We start from the raw sequence: 23706 nt of genomic DNA, 5'->3' as shown, positions 1-23706 counted from the left end.
TCTTCAGGGAGATATGAAAGATGAGGCTCCATTTTAACTTGTCAACAAAAAGGATTTGTGTAATAAATATTTTTTATTAATCAACTTAGCAGAATGTAGGAATAGGTTCAGTCATTCCTAGCAAAAGGCTACCACTGAGCTAGGACACTAGTATTAGCTCATTTAAAAAACTGTTAGTTTAAGAGAATTGTTGCTGAGTAAAATTCATGCCTAACAATTTACTTGCCTACAGAGACATTTGCACCTCACTATTCTGGAGACTTTCATCTAGAGTTTGTTTTCTATTTCATGTATACAAGTGATTCCTGCTACTTATGAATGCACCCCATTTATGTGCAGAGGAGAATATGCCCCATTCATGAACAGCTGTCTTTATAAAGCTGAACATACATTTAAAGAAGGTTTCAGAGACAACTTGCAAACCATCCTGTAGAATTAAACTATGGTCAGTGAACATTCCCAAACAACTAGATCATTGTTAAGTTTTAACTTGGAAACAAAACTCCAGGGTATTTTTCTAGCTATTTTTCAAACTTTTTTAAAAAATTGAAGTTAAAAACAGATTAAATGAATGGATTACTTTTTTAAATCATTCTATTCTGAGGGGGTGAACCTAAAGAACAAGCTGCCTCTTAAGGCAGCTGCAAAGAACTTTGGGATTACTTCTTTTCCCAATTGTTAACTGTAAAATAAGTCACCTTAGAGTCTAAGGCTTAGACACTTGTGGAATGGCTTCCTTCCAGCCTGATTGGGCTTTCCCTTGGGTCAGGGTGGGAGTAGATAGCTTCCCAGGCTCCAAGAAAGAAGACCAGAACTCTATGTCCTGCCACTGACTATGTGACTTTGGGGAAGTTACTTAAGTTATTTAAGCTCTCTGGGTCTTCATTCCTTTTTCTCTGAAATGAAGGAATTGGACTAGATAAGTACTTCCCAACTTTTTGAGTTAGATTCCCAAAATCCAAGGACCACCTACCCCTACCCCCTATAGCTACTGAACATTAGTATCTCTTCTTTTAATAGAAAAAACAAGAGCCAAAGGCAACTTCAGAGTCATTAATTTTTAACAGTGATTTGTATTTTATTGCCACAGGGTCAGTATGTATTAGACCCTGGGTGATTCTCCAAACAAATTCCTGGGACCCATCCAGATCAACAAAATCAGAACCTTTGATTGTGCAGTTTCACCAAGTATAGTTTCACCAAGTCCCCCAAGGTGATTCTTACATATACTAAAGATTGAGACCCATACTTTAAAAAAATTGTGTGTGTGTGTGTGTATGTGTGTGTGTGTGTGATGCTGGGTCCACACATGGATTCAAGCCCCTCGCGCCACCCCTCCTCAGCCTCCTCAGGTCCATGGTTCCCAGGCTGGGAATCAAGAAACTAGATGGACTCTTAAGTCCCGTTCCCGACTAATAATTCATTTCTAGAATTTCCTTCATTTTTCCCTTGAAATTTCTACTCAAATGCCACTATTTCCAGAAATATGCCAGCACAAATGGAGTCAGTATGAAGTTATCCCAGTAAAGCCAAACCACAAAATTCTGGTCTGTAGGGTCATCCCCTCTTGGAGCCCTCACCTGCTGTGACCTGACTGCAATAGAGCCAAACAAAGCCCAGCCAACTCATGAAAAGCCTCTCCTTGATAACTCCAGAGAAAATCAAGCAACACAAAAGTTTATAGTTTCTCATCTTTTCTTCTTCAATATTCTGTAGATATTAAAAGGAAGAAGAATATAAGGTAGAAACAGTTTCCCAATAAGTCAGGATGACTTCAAGTTACCAAATAACCATATTCCAAGATACGAATAAGACACAATTCAAGGTTGTGGCTCTAAAGTTCTGAGTCCTAGGTGAGGAGACAACTTTGCTTGCTCTCCAGAATAACCTGTAGAGAAATCTGCAGGAAACAGGGAAGCATAGAGAAGCCTCCTGAGTGGTGCAATAGGACTCTTCTCAGCATAAATGTATCTTGAGGAGACTGCATCAGGGCTGGAACTGGATCTGAAGAGGGACGACAGACCCTGCCTTTTTGGGGAGCATCTTGCCAAGTCACCAGAGCATTTTTCTTAGCATGCCAGAATGAAAACTGCCCTTCTGCAATCAGGACATCTGAGCTGGTTCCTCATCAGTCAGATTTGCTGTGCCTTGTAGGTGTATGTGTTTGAGTGTAATATGTTGTTAAAACTAGCCCCTTACCCATCAATTTTGGATAATTAATCAATTATACTTATGAACTCCTGCTGACACATCTAAAGTCAATTTATGAAATACTTAAAGATCTAAATAAAACAAGATAGACTACCAATAAATCAGCATGCTGATTAAAATGCATGAGAAGCATCATTCTTGTTGGTTGTTATAGTCTATTTTCTTAGCTTATTACATCTCACAGACACACTTCATACTCACAACATTCCCAACTTGTCTCTCTTCAGGTGTTCGTATAATATAAAGATAGTTCCTTGTCTGTCCTATAAAATTTGAATGGGAAGAAAAGAAATAGCATATTATGTTGGAAACAAAGTAAAGAAAACATACTACACTAAGCCCACCAATAAGGCTGATTTGAACTGAAATCTAGAGGTAATTTCAAATACTGTGAGAAGCACATTTGGAAAAGATGTCTCCAGAATATGGAATAGATATGTTCTAGGACAGTGTTTTTTGTAAAATTGAGATTATAATTTATTTATAACACTGTATAAGTTTAAGGTATACATGTTATTTTATATATTTATTTATTGCAATATGATTACCACTGTAGCTTTAGCTAAGACCTCTATCTCATCTCATACTTATCATTTTACTTTTGTGGTGAGAACATTTAAGATCTAGTCTCATATTAATTTTGAAGTATATAATGTAATATTGTTGACTATAGTCATTATGCTGTTCATTAGATCCCCAGAAACTATTCATCTTCTAACTGCAAGTTTGTACCCTTTGACCAACATCTTCCCAATCCCCCACCTACCCCGGGCCCTGGTAACCACCATTCTACTCTCTGTTTCTATGAGTTTGACTTTTTTAGATTCCACATATAAGTGATATTATACAATTTTTGTCTTGTCTGACTTATCTCACTTAGCATAATGCAGTCAAGTTCCATCTATGTTGTCACAAATGGCAGGATTTCCTTCTTTCTCATGGCTGAGTAATATTCCATTCTACATATATACACTGCATCTTTTTTTTTTTTTTTTTTTGCGGTACGCAGGCCTCTCACTGTTGTGGCCTCTCCCGTTGCGGAGCACAGGCTCTGGACGCTCAGGCTCAGTGGCCACAGCTCACGGGCCTAGCCGCTTCACGGCATGTGGGATCTTCCTGGACTGGGGCACAAACCCATGTCCCCTGCATCGGCAGGTGGGCTCTCAACCACTGTGCCACCAGGGAAGCCCCATCTTTTTTATTGATGTATAGTTGATGTACAATATTATATGTTTCAGGTGTACAACATAGTGATTCACAATTTTTAAAGGTTATACTCCATTTATAGTTATTATAAAATATTGGCTATATTCTCTATACTGTACAATACATCCTTGTAGCTTATTTATTTTATATATAGTAGTTTGTACTTCTTAATCCCCTACTCCTGTCTTGTCCCTCCTGCCTTCCCTCTTCCCACTGGTAACCACTAGTTTGTTCTCTGTATCTGTGAGTCTGTTTCTTTCTTCTTGTATTAACTAGTTTGTTATATTTTTTAGATTCCACATATAAGTAATAACAAACAGTATTTGTCTTTCTCTGTCTGACTTATTTCACTAAGCATAATACCTCTATGGGCATCCATGTTGTTGCAAATGGCAAAATTTCATTCTTTTTTTTTTTTTTTTTTTTTTTTTTGCGGCACGCGGGCCTCTCACCGCCGTGGCCTCTCCCGTTGCAGAGCACAGGCTCCGGACGCGCAGGCCCAGCGGCCATGGCTCACGGGCCCAGCCGCTCCGCGGCATGTGGGATCCTCCCAGACCAGGGCACGAACCCGTGTCCCATGCTTCGGCAGGCGGACTCTCAACCACTGCGCCACCAGGGAAGCCCCTCATTCTTTTTTATGGCCGAGTTATATTCCATTATACATACATACCACATCTTCTTTATCCATTCACCTGTTGATGAGCACTTAGGTTGCTTCCATATCTTGGCAATTATAAATAATGCTGCTATGAACATTGGGGTGCATGTATCTTTTTGAATTAGTGTTTTTGTTTTCTTTGGATATATACCCAGGAGTGGGATTGCTGGATCATATGGTAGTTCTATTTTTAGTTTTTTGAGAAACCTCCATACTATTTTCCACAGTGGCTGCACCAATTTATATTCCTACCAACAGTGTACGAGGGTTCTCTTTCCTCCACATCCTCACCAACATTTGTTATTTGTGCTCTTTTTGATGATAGCCATTCTAATAGGTGTGAGGTAATATCTCATTGTTGTTTTGATTTGCATTTCTCTGATGACTAATGATGTTGAACATCTTGTCATGAGCTTGTTGGCCATCTATATGTCTTCTTTGGAAAAATGTCTGTTCGGGTCTTCTGCCCAATTTTTAATCAGGTTTCTTTTTTTTAATGATGAATTGTATGAGCTGTTTATATATTTTGGATATTAACCCATTATTGGTCATGTCATTTGCAAATATTTTCTCCCACTCAGTAGGTGGTCTTTTTGTTTTGTCAATGGTTTCCTTTGCTGTGTAAAAGCTTTTAAGTTTAATTAAGTCCCATTCATTTGTTTTTGCTTTTGTTTTCTTTGGAAATCTGCCTTTTAGCTCACTTCCTGGGTGATTGTCACACACATCAAAATTTGAAAACCACTGTTCTAAGAGCAATGGGTAAAAAAATATAGGGAAGCAGTTTGTTGTGTGGAAAATAATTTGTACTGCAAAGGAAAACTTCGCGCTGTCTATATCACACCTTGATTCTATGGGAGATATTTTACAACTCTGTAAGTTGTAGGTGACTGAGAGACAAGCAAATTCTGTCCAGTCTGGTAGAGGTTCAACTGATTTTCCTCTCCTGCTCTCCTTGTGGAAAAACCAGTTTTGCCTCCATCTGCATATTCATTTCAGTAGTGATGATCTATAAAGTTGTCTGGTTTTTTGGATTCTTTTTTATCCTGGTTATAACATCTGCTTAATTCTTCTCTCTTAAATAAATCTTTATCATGTGTTTAGTTTTATATCTGTACGAGAGGCATGATTTTATCCTTTTTTGAAAACTACCTTTTAACAGTTCTTCTCCAAATAAATAAAAGTTAACACTGGAGTTGTCCAATAGTGGAAATGGTGAAGCTGTGAACTCCTCATCACTAGAAGTACAGAAAAGAAAACTACATTTTGGGGATTTGGTAAAAGATACCACATGCCAGAATTACAACTGCCCATTGACTCCCCATTTTATCAGGAAATCTGGGCATTAAGACAGACATTGGACTAGAACTGTGGTCAATGCTGGCTGCACATTAGAATCATCTGAGTGCTTTAAAAATTTAATGCCTCGGCCCTACCTCCAGAAATACTGATTTAATTGGTCTGGAGTGGGTCCTGGGTACGGTGCCAGGCTAAGCCATATTGGAGCCTAAGGCAAAGGAAAAACATCAGTATATGTTTATTTAAAATATTGATATTTTGTTCATCATGGATTTCTTGCATTAATTTTGATTTTTAACATTGAATAACAATATTATTTATCTTTATTACTGAGGTGCTTTGGGTAAGTGCTTCACTTGCCTCACACTAATCCCGGCCCTGCCTGAACACCTATACTTCTAAAATCTCCTCACTCATGCCATTCTAATGGGCCGCCAGGGCTGAGAGCTATTGACTAGTTGATCTTGTCTTGCATCCTTTACTGAGCTGTCCAATGTCCTAGGCACTAGCTACATGGGGCTACTGAGAACTTGAAACGTTAGTAATCGAAATTGAGTTGTGCTGTAGCTTTTAAAGACTTAGTACATAAATGTAAAGTATCTTATTAATTTTTATACTGAATTTTTATACTGATTACATGTTGAAGTGATAATATTTGTTTTCTTTTTGGGGAGCATCCTTTTCTTGACACTAATTTCTGAATCAATCAGGTTATGCTGCAGTCATTAAAAAAACAAACAATTCTTAGTTTGTGTAACAAAAAAGTTGGTTCTTGCTCATACTCCATTTCCCACATGGGTCGGCATGGATCTCTGGTCCCTGTAGGTACACTCAGGGCTGAAGGAGGCTCCATCTCAGTGTTCTTCGAGGATTTCCAAGGCAGGAAAAAGGCTATGGAGACTCATAGAGTGGCTCTTAAAGGCATAAGAAGGGCATATATCACTTCTGTTCATATTTCACTGGCCAAAACAAGTTAAATGGCCACGCCTGACTTCAGGGAGAGGGTGGAGGAAGTACAATTCTGTTTCGTGCCTGGAAGGAGGAGAATCAGAACATTTTGAACAGCCTTAATGATTGCCACCACGGTGATCCCTTGGCCTGAGGAAGTGATTGCTGGTGGTTGTGGAGCTATTTAGGATCATGGCACACTGCCTACGTATGTGCGAGACCAGCCCTGCCACACTGTCGCAGGCAGTAAACATGACACTTTTCTCCATATGGCTTTCATTACAAGTTCATCTCATTAGGAAATCAGTGGGGGTATTTTGTAGCATTACAGAAATACCCAGAATGAGACCCACCAAGTTGGTTACAAACTCAGCAATGCGTCCTTCCAATATTCAGCAAGGAAAAATAAACTCAAAGGGTGATCTCATTTCTCTCTTTTACCCCTAAGATTTCGGACAAGAAGCGTCATGTGAAATTCTATGATGATAATGGGAAGAAAAACATAATGTTGAGAATAAGGACTTTGAGGATTCTTCTTTTGGTAGCAATGACACTGATGTATTGTTAACGTTGCTTCTTTATCTGGAAAGAGCCACCCACATTAAATTTGACCAAGAGTGGAAGCAGGTGGCATAGGTAACACTGGAATTAGGGTAAGTGATCTGCTTTTTAGACTCAGAATAACCCAAAGAGGCAATAAAATTTCAGGGAACTTAATTGTTAGACATAACTTTTTTTTCTTTTGTAAGGTGGAGATAGTCATGGGGGTTATGGAGAAGTTTGTGCTTCTTCAGCTGAAGAATACACAAGAATTACCTAGGTGGAATATTTTATTTGAAATGGATCCCAGAATTCTTGGACTGGATTGGTAATAATATTTTAGAAACATACATTGTTAGTGGGAAACAGTCCTTAGGGGGAAAAAGGTGCATAGGGAATACCCTGGTGTAAGAAAAAGAATCATATTTGACTTTACAGACAATTATGGATTAAGGCATTTCATAAAATGCCTGGCTGTGTGACCTGGGGAAAGTGCTTAAACTCTTTAAACATAAATTCCTCACTGTGATATGGTAGAAATAACAACTTCTTACAGGAGAGATATGAAGATGAAAGAGATAATAAAGTAATAGTGCTTAGCTCAGTGCCAGCGTATAGTAGGTGCTTGGTAAATGCCTCTCCAAGAAAAGGCAATGGAGAGAACAAGTGGAGAGTTCTGACAAGGGAGGGACCCCAGTGTCTGAAAAGATGAGAATCCATCTTAGGAAAAATAGAGCAAGGACGTTGTTAGAGAATTTCCAAATTTTCCAAGTAGTCACATGTTTCCTTCTTCTTACCTCAGATTTTTATGATTCCATTTCTCCTCTCTTCTTGTACTTTTGTTTATTATTGGCTCTCTTTCTTTCTATTTATCCCCTCCTACCTTATTTTTATAGATTGTTCCAGTCTCTGGACTCTTTTTTTTTTTTTTGGCGGGCCTCTCACTGTTGCGGTCTCTCCCGTTGCAGAGCACAGGCTCCGGACACGCAGGCTCAGCGGCCATGGCTCATGGGCCCAGCCGCTCCGTGGCACGTGGGATCTTCCCGGACCGGGGCACGAACCCGTGTCCCCTGCATCGGCAGGCAGACTCTCAACCACTGCGCCACCAGGGAAGCACCCTAGTCTCTGGATTTTATCCTCTCTATTTTCTTCTGTTATCTTTTTCTTCTTCATATTGTTCCATCACTCTGTCACCCCCAATCTATATTTCTCTTTCTCTTCCAGTTCATCTTTCATCCTTTATACATTGTTTAGCACAGTTGACCTGGAGGCAGAGTCTACGAAATATGCCTGTCAGTTCTTCTGTGCCCCTCTGCCCTTTCTTCATTCTTCTCACCCTCAGTGGAACCCCTTCCTCTGCACCATCCGCTGTTTCCCCTGGGCCTTAGTAGCCTGTTTCCTGAACTAAAATTTGTTCTTAGAAATGAATCTGATCAACTCAGAGCCACAAAGGTGTAAATAACTTGTAAAGCTTGGTGCTTTACTTTTCCCAGGAGTACTAGAACTTCAATCAAGTACAAAGCCTTCAGCCAAAGAAATATATCTCTAATAATAATCTCGGGCAATAGAAAGTTATAGAGCCCGTTTTCTTTTCAGCAGGAGACTTTCCCTGCCAAATGTGCCCACTCACAGAGCTTGTTCTGCTTTTATATTTTAGAAGAAAATAAAATAAGTTGATTCAGATAAAGCTAGAGTTAGATTTAGCCACCTTCTGGCACATGTAAGTCTAATTAATTTAGGGCTAAAAACTACAGTTGACCCTTGAACAACATGGGTTTGAATTGCATGGGTCTAATTATTTGCAAATTTTTTTCAACGGTAAATACTACACTACTACACATCTGTTGTTAGTTGAATCCTTGGATGCCGAACTGTGGATACAGAGGGCCAACTATAGCGTTACACTTGAATTTTCGATTATGTGGAGGGTCAGTGCCCCTAACTCTGGCATTGTTCAAGGATCAACTGTATTTAATTCCAAAGAGATTATGTTGAGCAGATGTAATAATTACTTTCAGATAAATCAGTTCAATCTGTCCTTTTCATTCTTTCTATATTTTATCAATTTTAATATAATTTGCAAGGGAATATGAGCTTCATTTTATGTGTTTGCAGTCAGCATGAATCAGTCTAATCAGAAGGCGTTATGCACCCTGACAGTGCCCTATAGTGTGGTGGGGATTGCCAAGTGTCAGCCAGGTCATCCTATTCACTGTTGGCCCTGTGCCTAAGGTCCATGTGCTTTTCACGGGCCTATAACAATATTTGAACCCTGAAAAATTCTATTTGTTTTCAAGTATGAAAAACAAAAATTAATAAATATGGAACTGAGTATCTACAAATCAAAACATTTGATCAATTGGTTATTGCTCAGTTCTTTGTCATTATCTATAAATTATATTTAATGTGAGAGGTGAATATATTTTAATATGTTTGATGTGATGGGAAGGGTGTTCCACAAGAGCACATAGGGTCACTCGGGTCTTAGAATAGCCCTCTAAGAATTTCAGATTTGAAGATCTGAATCAAAGTGCAAAATCATGAAACTATTTCTCAGAGTAGTATGAATCTCTAGGCACAAAATGGAGGTTCTAGTTTAAGTAGGAGATATTACATCCCACTTTGCCCCCATCCAGCTACACTAAGGATGAAGAAGTTGGGTAGGGGCCATCAATGTCACTGGAAATAGACCAAAAATGGGGGAAACTGTTTTTGTTTTTTTTAAAATCAGAACTCCTCCTAGAAAGAAACTATGATATGTAGGTAGAAGGATGCTATGGATTGAATTGTGTATCACCCGCACCCCCCCCCCACCAATTCATATGTTTAAGCCCTAATCCCCCATGTGAATGTATTGGAAACAGGGACTTTAAGGGAATGGTTATGGTTAATGAGGTCATAAGGGTGGAGCCCTGTTCAGTTAGAACTTGTGTCCTTCTAGAAGAGGTTACAGAGACATCAGAGATTGCTCTTTTCCCACCGTGTTAGGACACAGCAAAAAGGCAGTTATTGTGCAAGTCAGGAACAGTCCTCACTGGGAACTGAATTGATCGGCAACTTCACCTTGGATTACCCAGCCCCCAGAACTGTGAGAGATACATTTCTGTTGTTTAAGCCATCTTGTATATGGTGCTTTGTTACGGCAGCCCAAACAGACTAAGAGGATATTTATTAGTAAGCAGCTTTGGGTGGGGTCAGAAAGCTCAGGACATGCTTCAAGATGAAGAGATGGTCCCCCAAATTACTGCTAAGTCTGGTGAGCTACAGGGTTTTTGCTTTACTAAGTTGGGTGTACAAGTTTGGGGTCAGAGATCAACTTCCCAGGACCAAGTGCCACCCCCTGCCCTTCCTCAAGCAGCACTCAACCTTCCTCTAAATACATGTCAATCCAATGTTTAAAGAATATCTGTTTGAAGGTGCATCAAATTATTAGCTGCCTAGATCACCCACAGGCCTGTATTTGGTCCAGCCTTGGCCAACTCTCACCCTTCATACCTCAATATCATAGCCGATGCCATGGGCCTTACACATCTGGAGAAAAACGTAGTGGAAAATCAGAGAGAGATTGTCGTGCCTCAGCTGGGTGCTCATCACCGCATAGCGACTGGTTGCCCGTGACTGGAAAAAAATCACAACTGAATGTCAGACTCTTTACTAAATATTTAAATAAACTTTTAATTTTAGAATACTTGTGGATTAAGAGAAAGGTTGCAAAGATAATACAGAGAGTTCCTGTATAGCCCACACCCAGTTCCCCTACCGTTAACATCGTACATTGATGTGGTACCTTTGTCACAACTAAGGAACCAAATTGCCACATTACTATTAAGTCCATACTTTATTTGGATTTCATTAGTTTTTCCCTAATTTCCATTTTCTGTTCCAGGATCCCCTCCAGGACAGCACATGATATTTTTTTTTTTTTTTTTTTTTTGTTACGTGGGCCTCTCACTGTTGTGGCCTCTCCCCTTGCGGAGCACAGGCTCCGGACGCACAGGCCCAGCGGCCATGGCTCACGGGCCCAGCCGCTCCGCGGCATGTGGGATCCTCCCAGACCGGGGCACGAACCCGCGTCCCCTGCATCGGCAGGCGGACTCTCAACCACTGCGCCACCAGGGAAGCCCTAGCACATGATATTTTGTTGTCATGTCTCCTTAGGTTCTTCTGGGCTGTGACAGTTTCTCAGTCTCACCTGACAGTTTTGAGGAGTACTGATCAAGTATTTTGTAGAATGTCCCTCAATTTGGGTTTGTCCGATGTTTTTCTCATGATTAGATGGGGGTTGTTGGTTTTGGAGAGAAGGACTACATAGGTAAACTGCCACTTTCATCACCTCATATCAAGGATACATATATCAACATGATTTATCACTGTTGATGCCAACCTTGGTCACCTGGCTAAGGTAGTTTTCATCAGGTTTCGTGCTGTAAAGATACCCTCCGCCTTTTCACTCTTCGGCAGCAAATCACTAAGTGCACTGCACCTCCTTGAAGGGACCAGTGTTAGAATTTTAATTCCAACTGCTTTCTTTGTTTGGGAAATTGCTCTTCTATATCTTGCTTGCCTATCAATGAGAGCTATCCCAAAGAGACTGGTTACAGTAGGTCCAAAGTATTTCAACTATAGTATCTCCTAAAATATTGAAAATTTAATATGTGCAAAAGAAAGTATTGAATCCCGATAGTTTTGTAGCATGTCCTTTGTGAAATATGATATTTGCTTTTGACAATTATCTCTGTTTGTCCTTGGGTAAATGGAAATTTGGAGAACTGCACATAGAGCCATGGCCAACCTGAGGGCATAGAAAATGGCGATGCCTGGGCCAGATTTTGAACTTCGGAGACCCTCAGGTGCTGGGCAACCAGGTGCCTGATCGCATGCAGTGACTTGAAATAGGAGAAGGAAAAGGAGGTGCTGCTGGTTCACAGCTGGCTGCAAGGATCCTAATGACCTGACACACTGTCTTTTGTGAAACCCCAGGCTCTCTGTCTCTGAGCTAATGCAAGGAAAGTGGGGCCAACTGAGTGAGTGCCCAGCGGAGAATGAACATCATTTCCCCACCTGCATCTCTCACACACACACACACACACACACGCACACTCAGATTTCATGTTCACCTTTTGTGACATATGTCCCCCACATATTGTGTCTTTTCCTTCCACATTTACGTAAAGTAGTGTATCTGATGGTTGCGTTATCAATAGTAGTAATTAAGCCCATTCTTCCCACACATAAGCAGGATCCACATCTACAAAAATGTTAGGCTCCCCCAGGCTAACGCATCGAGTTGTGCATCTCCATTGGTATTGTCCCACTTGGAGCCATTGGGAATTCTATTTTTACAAAAGAAAATCTATTTGACCCTCTATGCCTCACAACTGTACTTTGTTATCACCCTGACCTATCATGAGTTGTTCCCCTGTCTGGCTCTCTTACACAACTGGGAGTTTTCTGGGGGCAGGCACTGTTTGGTTTCTGAATCCCCAGGCTGGACATGATGCTAGCATTCAGTGTTTCTTGAATGAAAGAAAGAATGGATACATGAAATAGGGTAAGTGGATTGCACTTCTCTCTGACTTAAGAGACACTTCAAATGATGTAATTCAGGGGACTTGCAGTCACTGAGCACTTTGGGGCAGAAGAAGAGATTGATTCACAAAACAGGACAGTGACACCATCCCTAGAGAATGACAGCTCAGGACAGTCATCCCAGGTCTTGCCCCTAGAGGACATCTTTTGGAGGACAACGTAGCTCTGGTGGACCTGACAGGGATTATTGGTGGGGTAACAAGAACTGGTTAAGTGAAATTCTGGCTCAGCTATGTAGTCAGTCTGGAGGAACGTGACTACCAGGCCTGCTTGCCCTGCCATGTCAGGCTGTGCCATGCTCCTGCCTTCACAACGGAGGCCCAGAAGCCTGAGCTTTTGTGTATAGAAGTGAACTGTAAATACTCTGGAATTCCATTGTAGTTACTGAGCATGTAATTGCGTGGTAATTACCATGAATTCACAAGATAATTCCAAAGTTATTTTTGTCTTCTAAACTTGTCTTATGCTGCTATAGTATATAAACTAGCAAACCGAAGATCAGGACCCAGTCAGCGAGGGAGAGAGGTAGGCAGTCATAAGGTAGGTGGATCCAGCTCAGTGCTGTGTATCTTGGCTCCAAAGCAAGGCACAAGAGCTCACTGTCCAGTATTACTGGACAGCAAGTAAGGACAGGCTATCCTGAGGTTTCTTTTGCTCTACGGAGACAGACTGCAATTCCCCCTCCTCCCAGTCCTGGGCTTGTGATTCATAAGGAATCGGAAAGAAAAGCCAGGATATTTGGTGTATGTCTCTAAGCGACATCATCTTTTCCATGACCATCACCGTCCTAGTCCAGACCATTATGGCCTGGAGGGCAGCTTCTTCTTTCTACTAGGGAGGTGGAGATGCAAGCAGAATTTTATAGTGGAAAGGTTATACAGAGTCAGAATCACTGAAGTTCAAAACCTGACTAGGCCACTTACTATATGTGTGATCTTGAATATGTCATTTAACTTCCCTGACTTTTGATGATTCAATAAGCACCTAGCATCTGATACACAGTAGCTACTATTGTTGTTGCTGTTTCTTTGAAAAGATCACAGGGCCTGGAGCATTGTAGACCTAAACCAAATGTAATTTTCCAGGCTACTCCTGCCCCCATTGGTACCTGGGATTCTGAGCATTAGTACCACATTGAGCATTTCCCAAACTCACGTTGGTCAATGCTCAGAAATCTTCAGTGTCTCCTCTTTGCCTTCAAAATGAAATCCAGACACCTGGCTTGGCTGGAAGACTCTCCCAAACTTTCTCAGTGGACTGCTCCAACCACTTCTCCCACTTCCCTCTTCCCAGATTCTCTGCCCCAGCCCAACTGGTTCATAACAGACCACAGGCTCTCTTCAGCTGCTGTCCTTTCTGCTGGGGGAGGTCTCCCTCTCCTTGCCATGGTGAGTGCCTTAGTCTTTAAGGCCAGACCAAGTTCTACGTTCTTAGTAAAGCATCCTCTGTCCCCACCTGTCCACAGTTGTTTCTCCTAAGAACTCCAGCAGCAGGTTAAGGGACTGTCACCTAAATGGCACTTAAAAGAGAGCTTGTGGTTTTTCCTTGTGTATGTACTATCTATTTTATATTTCTTTTCAACTCCTCGAGGACAGGGACTTTGTCAAATGTCTCTGTATCCTGGATGCTTGGTGAAATTGCTGGCTTATCTTAAGTGCTTAATAAATATGTTATAATAATGCAAATAAAGATGAACATATACAATACACCTACTTTTTTTTTTTTAAGACTTAACCAACTCTGCAGTTCCTACAGGAAAAAACTGTCAGTGATCTAGTGTTGTCTTTTATCCAGCCTGATAGCACAGGTGACAGTATTGTCTCGAGGATTAGATGAGTTTGTAAAGACCTTGGAACAGTGTCTGGCACAGAATAAGCACTCAAAAACAAGTTAGCTCTTATTAGCATTTGTTAAACTAAATAGTTTCACAAATAAGATAAATTATTTGAAAAACAAAACAAAACAACAACCAACCAGTAAATCTTTTCATCAGAAAGGGACTTGAATCAGAAAACCTGGACTTTGGTACTTACTTAACTTTATGACCTTGGGCAGTTCACTTACCTCTGAATAGCCTTACTTTCCTAATCTGTAAAATGGGTATGATAATCCATGTCTTATCTACTTCTGGGGGCTATCTTGGGGATCAAATAAGCTCATGTCTATTTAAAGTATAAAGCATTATACAAATGGAAAACATCATTTTTAAAAGGCTGACTTGTGTAATTGACTCTCTTCTGATGCTGTAAAATCCATTTAGGTTTACCAAGGAAGTCATAACCTAAGGAATTTTATAGCATCGGAAGACTCCTCCACAACCATCTGGCCCATTCAGTGCTCACTGAGTCCTAGCCTAGCTCAGAGCAGATTAGGAGCCAGTGGATAATAGTAATATGCCTGCAAATAACATCATCACACAGGGAGATGAAGCCTCCTTTGGAAGAAGGGCTTTTTCCATGGCCTCAACCAGAGACTTCTTCAGGGATGAGCTGAAGCTGTACTCTGGGGTTGGGTCATTGACTCTTAGCCAACACAAGGCAGGTTGGGTAGCACAATGCTCAGACACAAGCTTTAAAGTCCGACAGGCCTGGGCTTAATTCTGGCTTCCATACTTGCTTGTTGAGTGACCTTCCACAAGTTGCTTAACATTTCTTAACCTCAGTCTTCTTATCTAAAAATGAGCATAATAACAGCACCTGCCCCATATATTAGGTTGTATAAAGATTCATGTAAAGCACTTAGTTAAAGTACCTGGTGAGGAGTAAAGGCTCAGTACATTTTGGATGTTATTATCATGTTATTATATGCATTATAGCTATATGCTGGCCTATCTGGGTCCTTTGAAAAACTTGGAGCTCTTTGCTACTTATCCTTATATCCTCTGCGCTTAGTAGAATGCCTGGCACAAAGAAGTGAACTTACTTCTAGTTGATTCTGGCTGAAAGTATTAACTGATAACTAAGGTGATGGCTGACGAGGACTTAGCATGTGACCTGTCACAACAATATTACTCCTTTCTAAAAGATTCTGCAAGAAAAAGACCATTCAATGGAAGGCTGTGGAACAGAGGGATGAGCCCTTCCTATGTCCCCTTACAGGAATAATTCCCCGTCCCCAGTACCCCACTGTACATGACACTGCCTGGGCCAAGCTTGATACAGAGCCCTACTCTGCAGGCCCCATAAAATCAAATGCCTTAGGAGACCCCGGGGGTCATATAGGTCTCCCTTATTTTATAAACAAGGAAACTGAGGCCAGAGAGAGGATCAGAATTCATGACCCCTGACTTAGAACAGTGTTGTCCTCTCCAAATTCCCACTGGCCACATTTGGAATGTGTGGGAATTTCAGAGGTTAGCCTTTTCTAGTAAAACAAGGGGGAAGAAATAGAAGGCAAAATATTATTGGTAGAAGTCTAGGTCTATTAAACTACCTTTCTAAATCACAATCTAACAAGAATGCTTCAAGCCAAATAAAGAAAGCTCGAAATACTCCTTTTCACTGGAGAATATAATTTTGCTTCAGCCACAATTTAAATTGATTTAGTTCTGAGCACCAGCACTTGAAGTGTGGAGCATATTCTATTTTCGCCATGATACTTGTTTTGACAGTGATGTATTTCAGTTGACATAGTTGAAATCCTTATGTAATAAATCTCTGCCTGAAAATTAATCATGTTTATAATATTCTGAGAATTAATAACACCCATTGCTCAAATCATTAACTTAAAAAAGGAGCTTCCAAAATCTGTTCTCGGCAGTAAGGGACCACAAATAAATGAATGTTTGATAAAATAATCCAAGTAGCAGTTTAACAAGCGTAAACTTGAATGTGGTTGCAATAACATAGAACTATTGTTTAAGGGTTGGCAGAAGCTGATGAGGTTCTTATTTCAGTTACAAAGCAGGCATCCACATGCATAATGAACTGCTCTCTGAATTATTAATGTGTTGCTTATTTAGCCTCATCTGTCTAGAAGATAACGTATCCTAACTCTAATGAGTGATTGGTTTTGTACATAATTACAGTAGCAGCAGTAGTGGGGAAATGCGTGCCTTCAAAGAAGGGGTTCTAAAAATAAAGTCATCACATAAACTCTGTTGTTGCGTTCTATCAAAATCAAACCCGAAGCATTTGAGAATTCATAATAAATTACAGGAGACAGAATCATTATTAACATCATAATTTAACACAAAAGGTTTTACTTAATCATTCATTACAGATCATGTGCTGTTAAAATGCTTATAAATGACTGGGGTTGTTTTAAGATGTTTGCAGAGATGGTCCCTTTTGGCCACTCACCAGCTGTGGTATGGAGGGTCCACCAAGAGAGAGGAAGAGTAAAAAAGGGACCGAAAAGGGTAGCAATTTACGTCCAGTCTGACAGAACGTTAATTAAAAGTTAAAAAGCTGTTAGGTGACTCCTTTTCATTTTCAAAACATGTACATCTGGGACTCATCCAATCTCGTTTCCACCTTCAAGGGGTTATTTGTGGAGGACACTGGATCAGAAGCCCACGCACCTGGTATAACCGGGTCTAAATGAGAGTGGTTTGCCACCTGTTTCTAATAAGGGGACAATGGCTCTTCTTAGAGTTCAGAAAAGTTTTTGCTTTTCCTCTGCACAGCGTATTATCTAAAGGAATAGGCCCAAATTGGAAACCTTTTATAGGCATTTGTTCTGAATGTGCCCTCATTATCACTGTAGTCGTATCTGTGTATTTCCTTTTTCTTGTCTTCAAAGGGGGCTGTCAACTGACTGTAAACCTGATGGCATCACAGTCTGTTCACACTTGTTCAGGAGCTTCAGTTTGGTTGTAAATTGTACTGTGTGTGCATGCGTGATTCTTTTAAAACTTACCTGTCACACGTGCACATATGCATAGGAGCATGTGTGTGCACACACATGCACAGTGGCACCAGGGTTAGAACCTCCATGTATCTTTCTAAAACCAAAAGCACTTTCAATTTATCCCTACATCAGAAAACCTGAATAGCTCTTCTTCAGTGATTGTAGAGACATTTGAATTATTGAAGATCATAATGTGTCCCTCTCGTGTGTGGGCAATTCCTAAAAGTGTTTAAGACTCTTGATCACAGGAGAATTCCTGTATGTCACCTGTAGCTAGGATTGAAATCTATAGGCAAGATGGGGAAGATGGGAGAGTGCTTCTAATTCCAAGTACAACTTCTGCTTACAGCCTGCTGAAGCAACATACTTAAATGCAGCAAATTATCTTTGGAAGTCTTGCATTGAATATTAACTCAGCTTCCAGCTTCCTTTTGGAAATGGCATGGAGATAGGTTCACTAAGCCAGAAGGTGTCAAGTTCTACTGCTGTCCCTCCCTCTGGCACTGAACTTAGGGTCTTGTAGGTCCCTTTGGTGAGGACAGAGGCCACAGGTGGGACCGAACCTGGGAAATTCCTAGCAAGGTCCTGGGACCTAATTAAAAGAGGCCTGTTTCTCATTCCTAGTCCAACTCTGCTTCTCTTCTTAATAAGCAAAGAGATCTAAGGTATTCCCACGAGCAATGGTACCTCATAGGACAGGTGGATTGAGCAGGAGAAGGAGGCTGTCGCCTGAGCCCCCCAAGACATCTGGCACCCTCTCCAGGCTACCCTTCCAAGTGTACACTGAGTTCCTGCCAAGGAAGATGATGTGGGGATCCTGGGCAGAATCAAACAAGTGTTCTTTAAATCCAGAGGTGTCTCTTGGACCCAAAGAGACTCAACAGAGAGGCAGGAGATACTGCTCTGAAAAGATATCTCTAGGGCACTGGAGTGGGGGTCCTATTAACCACTGGCATTCCTCTTTTATCTGCTTGACATATTTGGACCTCAAGTAGAGCTTCATCTGCAAAAAGGGCACAAAGCCCACTATTGTAAGAGAAGGTGGAAGAAAGCCTCTGACATTGTCAGAGCAGCTGTGGCTTGAGCCCCAATCTGCTCTCATATCCCACCTACAGGAAGGGCCATCTGGTCTTCTTGAACTTTGCTCTCCTTCCCCAGGACCAAGCTAGCCCACTGTCCCCACGGAGGTTTGCCCTTTGTTATGCAGGGTCCTGAGGTTGTTAAACCTGAACCAGTCCCAGGACTACTGCCTCCAGCCCCCTAGAGATGGCCTAGTGATGAGAGTGGGGGATTGGGCCACAGATCACAAGGGGCCTCATTAACCAAGCTGAGAAGTGGGGATTTTCCTGAAGATGACAGGAGTCATTTCAAAATCATAAGTAGGGGAGCAGCATGCTCAGATTCACTTTTCACTTTAACCACCCTGACAGGAGGCAGGGAGTCTTAATGAGAAGCTATTGTAACACTAGTGTGAGACCATGAAAGCTGAAAGGAAGGCAGTATCTTTGACAGGGAAGGAGGGGTCAGAGTCGAGGCATTTTAGTAGCTAGCATCAACATGAGCTGGTTGCTGACTGGATGTGGTGACATAGGGGGAGTGATCAGCTTCTGGCCTGACCCGCCAAGAGGAAGTATAGGGGAGGAGAGACGGTGAGTGCAGTTTTGGGTAGTTTGACCCTTGAGGACTCTTGAGACATTCTGTTGAATATTGAATCTAGGAGTCTGAGGCTCAAAAATGAGACTGTAGCTAGAAAAATATGGGTTTTGTTGGAAGCTTCTGGTAATTGAAGCAGTGGGTATAGATGTACTTGCCCCGGGAAGCGAGCTGAGAAGAGAATGAAGGGGAACACACAAACATCCAGCCCTGGAAAGCCCCATGTACTTTCGTCCTTCTACGTAGTGCTTGCCCTTTCTGGACGCCGCCTCCCCTTTCCTACATTCATGTACCAGAAGCCCATTTTGGTAGGTTCAAAGACTTGCCTGAGATTCTTTCTTCTCTCTGGACCCATAGAGCCTGGCACGCAACCAGAGCTCAGTAAATGGCGGGTGAGTATTGCTGACACTGAGGAGAATCAGGAAGCATTGGTCGCTTACCGGCATTGCCACGTGGCTCATTTTCTTGTCTTTCTTGGGAACAAAGCGGGGCACTTCAAGGGTGCTCAAACTGCAATCCAGGTGGCCGTTGGTCAAGTATAAGGTGAGCTGAGTCAGGGCCAGCTGGTCACTGTATGAGAGGTTGAGGCCTGTTGCCCACACCTGAGTAGAACAGGAGCCGAAGAAGTGAGGGTGTGATCAGCCAACAGGAGAGAAGGCCCCCACCACCTCTGACCACCCCAAACCACACCAGACCCAACTACAACAGTGAACATGTGACTTAACGGAGTAGATGTTTTTGCTTCTGTTTCTCCTTTGTTCAACTGAGGGATAGAGTCTCCAGTCTGATTCTCGTCAGAAGATTTAAGGTTCTTGTGGGAGGTTACACAATTGGAAATACCTGTCCAAGATAATCTGATGGAGAGGCCTGGTTCCGAAAGGCTCATGTGCACTTTGATTTTTCTGCCTGTGGTTTGTCACTTCTAAAGTAGCCAGTGCAATGCTTGCTACTGAGAAATGAAGCTGGGTGGGAACTCCAGAGGATGGGGAATTCAAGCAGAGCAGACAGAGGGGGAAAGAGTGTGTAAGTATTAGAAAAAGGCAGTTTGCCCTGAGTGTGTAAGTATTAGAAAAGGGCATTTTGCCCTGAGTGTGTAAGTATTAGAAAAGGGCAGTTTGCCCTGAGTGTGTAAGTATTAGAAAAGGGCAGTTTGCCCTGAGTGTGTAAGTATTAGAAAAGGGCATTTTGCCCTGAGTGTGTAAGTATTAGAAAAGGGCAGTTTGCCCTGAGTGTGTAAGTATTAGAAAAGGGCAGTTTGCCCTGAGTGTGTAAGTATTAGAAAAGGGCATTTTGCCCTGGCTTCAGAAAAAGCAGTGCTGGCTTCTCTGGGAATCTCAACACGATTCTTAAGGGGAACTTAGGGTTGGCCTACAGGCCTTAGCTCTACAACTATTTTTACCCTAAGGGTGCAGGAAAGTCACTTCACCCACCCTACAATGTCACAGTATCCTCAACAGGGTAACGAAGATAGCATCCACCCTAGCTGAGTCCTAGGGTCATTAAAAGGATACTATGATGTAACAGAAATTAAAATGCTTTGATAAACAGATATATATAAGCAATAAGTTACTCTAAGCTACTAGATAATTGAGTAATGTCCATTAACACCTTTGACAGATACTTAACTGAGCATCCACTATGTGCTAAAGTGCTGATGGCAAAGTGGGTCATATGGTACCCTCTCTCCTCTCCTGTGGCAGACCGTCCTTAATTTCTCTTGTCACCCCTCACCCCTACACTGAATCCAGAAGCACCCCCAGAATCCTCCTGAGTTCAATGCTCAAGGCATATTATTGTGCTAGTTATCCGAGTGTAAAAGGTAAAGAGACACGTCAAGAATGGGAAGACAGATAGAATCATACTCAATTGATTACAACACAATGAATACTTGATATGATAAAGGGTTGGAACAAAGTAGTACCAAAGCAGAAAGAACAGACAGGCTGAGTTTGTCTAGTTTGAACTCAGGGCTGCATCATGGAGAAGGTAACATCTGAGCTTTGACAAGCAACACAAACGTGACCAATTCCCATGTATCAAGTACCTACAGTGTGCCAGGTACTTCACAAATATCTCAGATCTTTATAATAACCTTAAAAATAACAGCTCCATGTCATTGATAAAGAAACAGAGGTTCAGAGAGGTACCCATGTCCACACAGCTAGGAAATGGTGGTGCTGGGATCTGAATCCAGTTCTGCCTGGCTCCAAGTCCACCCTCTGCCCTTTCGCTGCTGGTGGAGATGGCTTTAATCCTGGCCCAGCCAATCCTTACCCAGGACTAGTTTCCCACTCACACTAAAAGCTAAAGCTGCAGAGGATCAAAACGTGTTCTTGTTTAATATATCCATGCCATGGAAATGTCTTGTGGAGGAAACATGAAGTATTGTGTTTCTGGAGTATGCTGTAATTAGCAGTAATGCATTTTCACTGTAGGAAGTTGGAATCGAACACATTTTCATGAAGACTTGATTAAACAGTTTTTCCCCTTAGAAGGCCTACATGTGCCCCTCCACACCAACTCGGTGTGTTAAAATACAGAATACATCTGCCCTAGAGTGGACTCCTCTCAAACAAATCTAGCAGTGAGTGACTTGAGTAAGCATGGAATGTAAATGGCATCATTATAAGGATATTAAGAGGTCAGGCTGTCAAGGCCCCTTGCTAAACTGATGCTAATTTCAGGAGTCATATTCTCACAGTAATGCCCTGTTATAATAGCAAATAAATCACATTTGCAACAATTGTTAAAAACTAACTGCCAAGGATCTGTTGCAGTTGTAAATATCCTATTTGTCAACTTAAATATTTCCTGCTGTATTGCATAAAATGCAACTCAGATGGGGACAGCTACTTTTCCTTAATACAAGAAAGTGAACTTGCTGTTCTTACGTGTCTGGCATTTTTTTCCAGAGCTTCTGTTTTGATGTTTCAGTGTCCTTGATCAAAGAAAAATGCATATAACAAACATTATTAATATTATGTTAATAATATTAATGTTTTGGTGATGAGGATTTCAGTGGGAAGGCAACCAAAGAGTCAGAGAGCCTGAATCTGGCCCTCGCAAAGAGTGGAAACTTTAACGGTTATTTAAGCTCTCTCAATCTCAGTATCCTTAAGTGTAAGAGGCACAAATGATAATACTACCACAATGGGTTTTGAAAACAAAATAGAATAAATGTGCATAAAATTCCCTTGCATATTATAAAGTTCAATACAGATGTTATTGATGATTACTAAACATTTCCTTTAAGAGGAGTAGAATCTTAGGAGACTCATTTTCAGTTGCCTATGTAGTTATTAGATTGCTTCATTTAATAGCTGTTTTCCTCATTCATAATCATTGTGTTCAGCCTCACAATAATCCAGTAGGTGGTTAGGTTTGAACAAAGTTGGTATTACTGTATCTCAGTTTGACCGATGAGGATACTGAGATCAAAAAGTGGTTTCGTGGTTTGCCTAAAATCATAGAGCGTAGGCCAAAACTCTGGTCTTTCTGTAGACCCAAAGTGTTTTTGCTACCCCAGGCTTCCCTAACTCCTTGTCACAAAGGAAATAGAACAAATTTCTTCACGCCTTTTCCTCAACAGCAGGCTTGCCTGAATTGCTCAGATAATTGTTCTGTTCTCCATCTGGTTTTTCCATTGAAGACACCGCCTGAGGCATCTTTGTTTTGTGGACAGGGGTTCCCATTTCCCCCTCTAGACTGTCAGCCTTTTAGGGGAAGCTGCTGAGTCTTTGTCTTCTGACAGCTCTCAGTGTCTGGGGCAGGCTGGCTCCCAGCAGGGCACAGCAGCACCTCTGATGTTTCACTGTGAACTCCTTCACAACCTTTCAGGGACAGGGTTTCTTGAAGCTGGTTTCAGATTCAAATGCAGCAAATATTCATTGAACATCTCCTCTGTGCCAGCCCCAGGCTTTCACACATATCTCATTTAATCCTATTCTTGATTTTGGATTTCGCTGTTAATGTTTAGAACCTAATTTCACTCTGCATCACAATTTAGATGAGCGATGATGTACATAGAAAGGCACTACGACTGGGGATGGAGAGAAGTGGATATATTTTTTAATGTTTAGGAGGTGGCTTTGACATGACTTGTAGGACTTGAAATGACTAGTTTGACAGATTAATTGGTTAGATGTGAGGTTGAGGGAAAAACATCACTGAAGGTTAGCGCTGGAAAGACCCTTAAAAATCATCAAATACAGTTTGTTTATTTTATAAATGGAGCAACTCTAGTGTGAGAAGCAAAGTGGTTTGCCCTGGGCTTCAGAGCCACATATCAAAGGTATGGGACAAGAAACCAAGGTGTCTCAGCTCCCAGTCATAAAACCCTTGTTGATAGTTGTTTGACTGATATTCAAAATCCATTTTTTAAAAAATGGCTAGAACACTAGAGAGATTTACATCAAGGCCTTAAGAAGCATGAGCAACATAAAAACCTTCCTCTCAGCACTATTTGTAAAACTGAAAAATTGCAGCTGTCCAACATTTGGGCATTGGATAAGGAGATTACGACACACTCAAGTGATGGGATAGTCTATAATATTATCATTAAAGACAATGATTGTGACTCACTTTGGATGATGTAGTCATCATACACAAAACAGCAAGAGAAGGATATAGTCATATGGGCAATATGACTTCAACTTTGTAAAAATAATACTATATCTAGAAAAGACTAGATGGGAATATAACAAAATGTTAACATTAGCAAATTTATGGTAAGTAAAATTATATATAGACTCTCA

General features: G+C 41.2%; 1 protein-coding gene across 3 annotated transcripts in view; it reads right to left on the bottom strand.

Moving 5' to 3' along the window:
• Positions 1-23706, bottom strand: part of LOC308614558 (IQ domain-containing protein H-like) — a gene marked incomplete at both ends in the record, with an annotated part of 99772 nt that overhangs the window by 6161 nt on the left and 69905 nt on the right. The window contains 3 exons of one of the 3 annotated variants that reach the window (XM_081229012.1): positions 2413-2474; positions 10355-10477; positions 19393-19554. In XM_081229012.1, coding sequence (XP_081085138.1) covers positions 2413-2474; positions 10355-10477; positions 19393-19554 — 347 coding nt within the window. The remainder of the gene's footprint in view (positions 1-2412; positions 2475-10354; positions 10478-19392; positions 19555-23706) is intronic. The other 2 variants (XM_081229014.1, XM_081229013.1) reach the window with 2 other exon arrangements.

Source organism: Mesoplodon bidens (genome assembly GCF_964165515.1).
Source record: "Mesoplodon bidens genome assembly, chromosome: 3".
NCBI classification, from domain to species: Eukaryota; Metazoa; Chordata; class Mammalia; order Artiodactyla; family Ziphiidae; genus Mesoplodon; species Mesoplodon bidens.
This window is presented reverse-complemented; position numbering and strand designations above follow the sequence as displayed.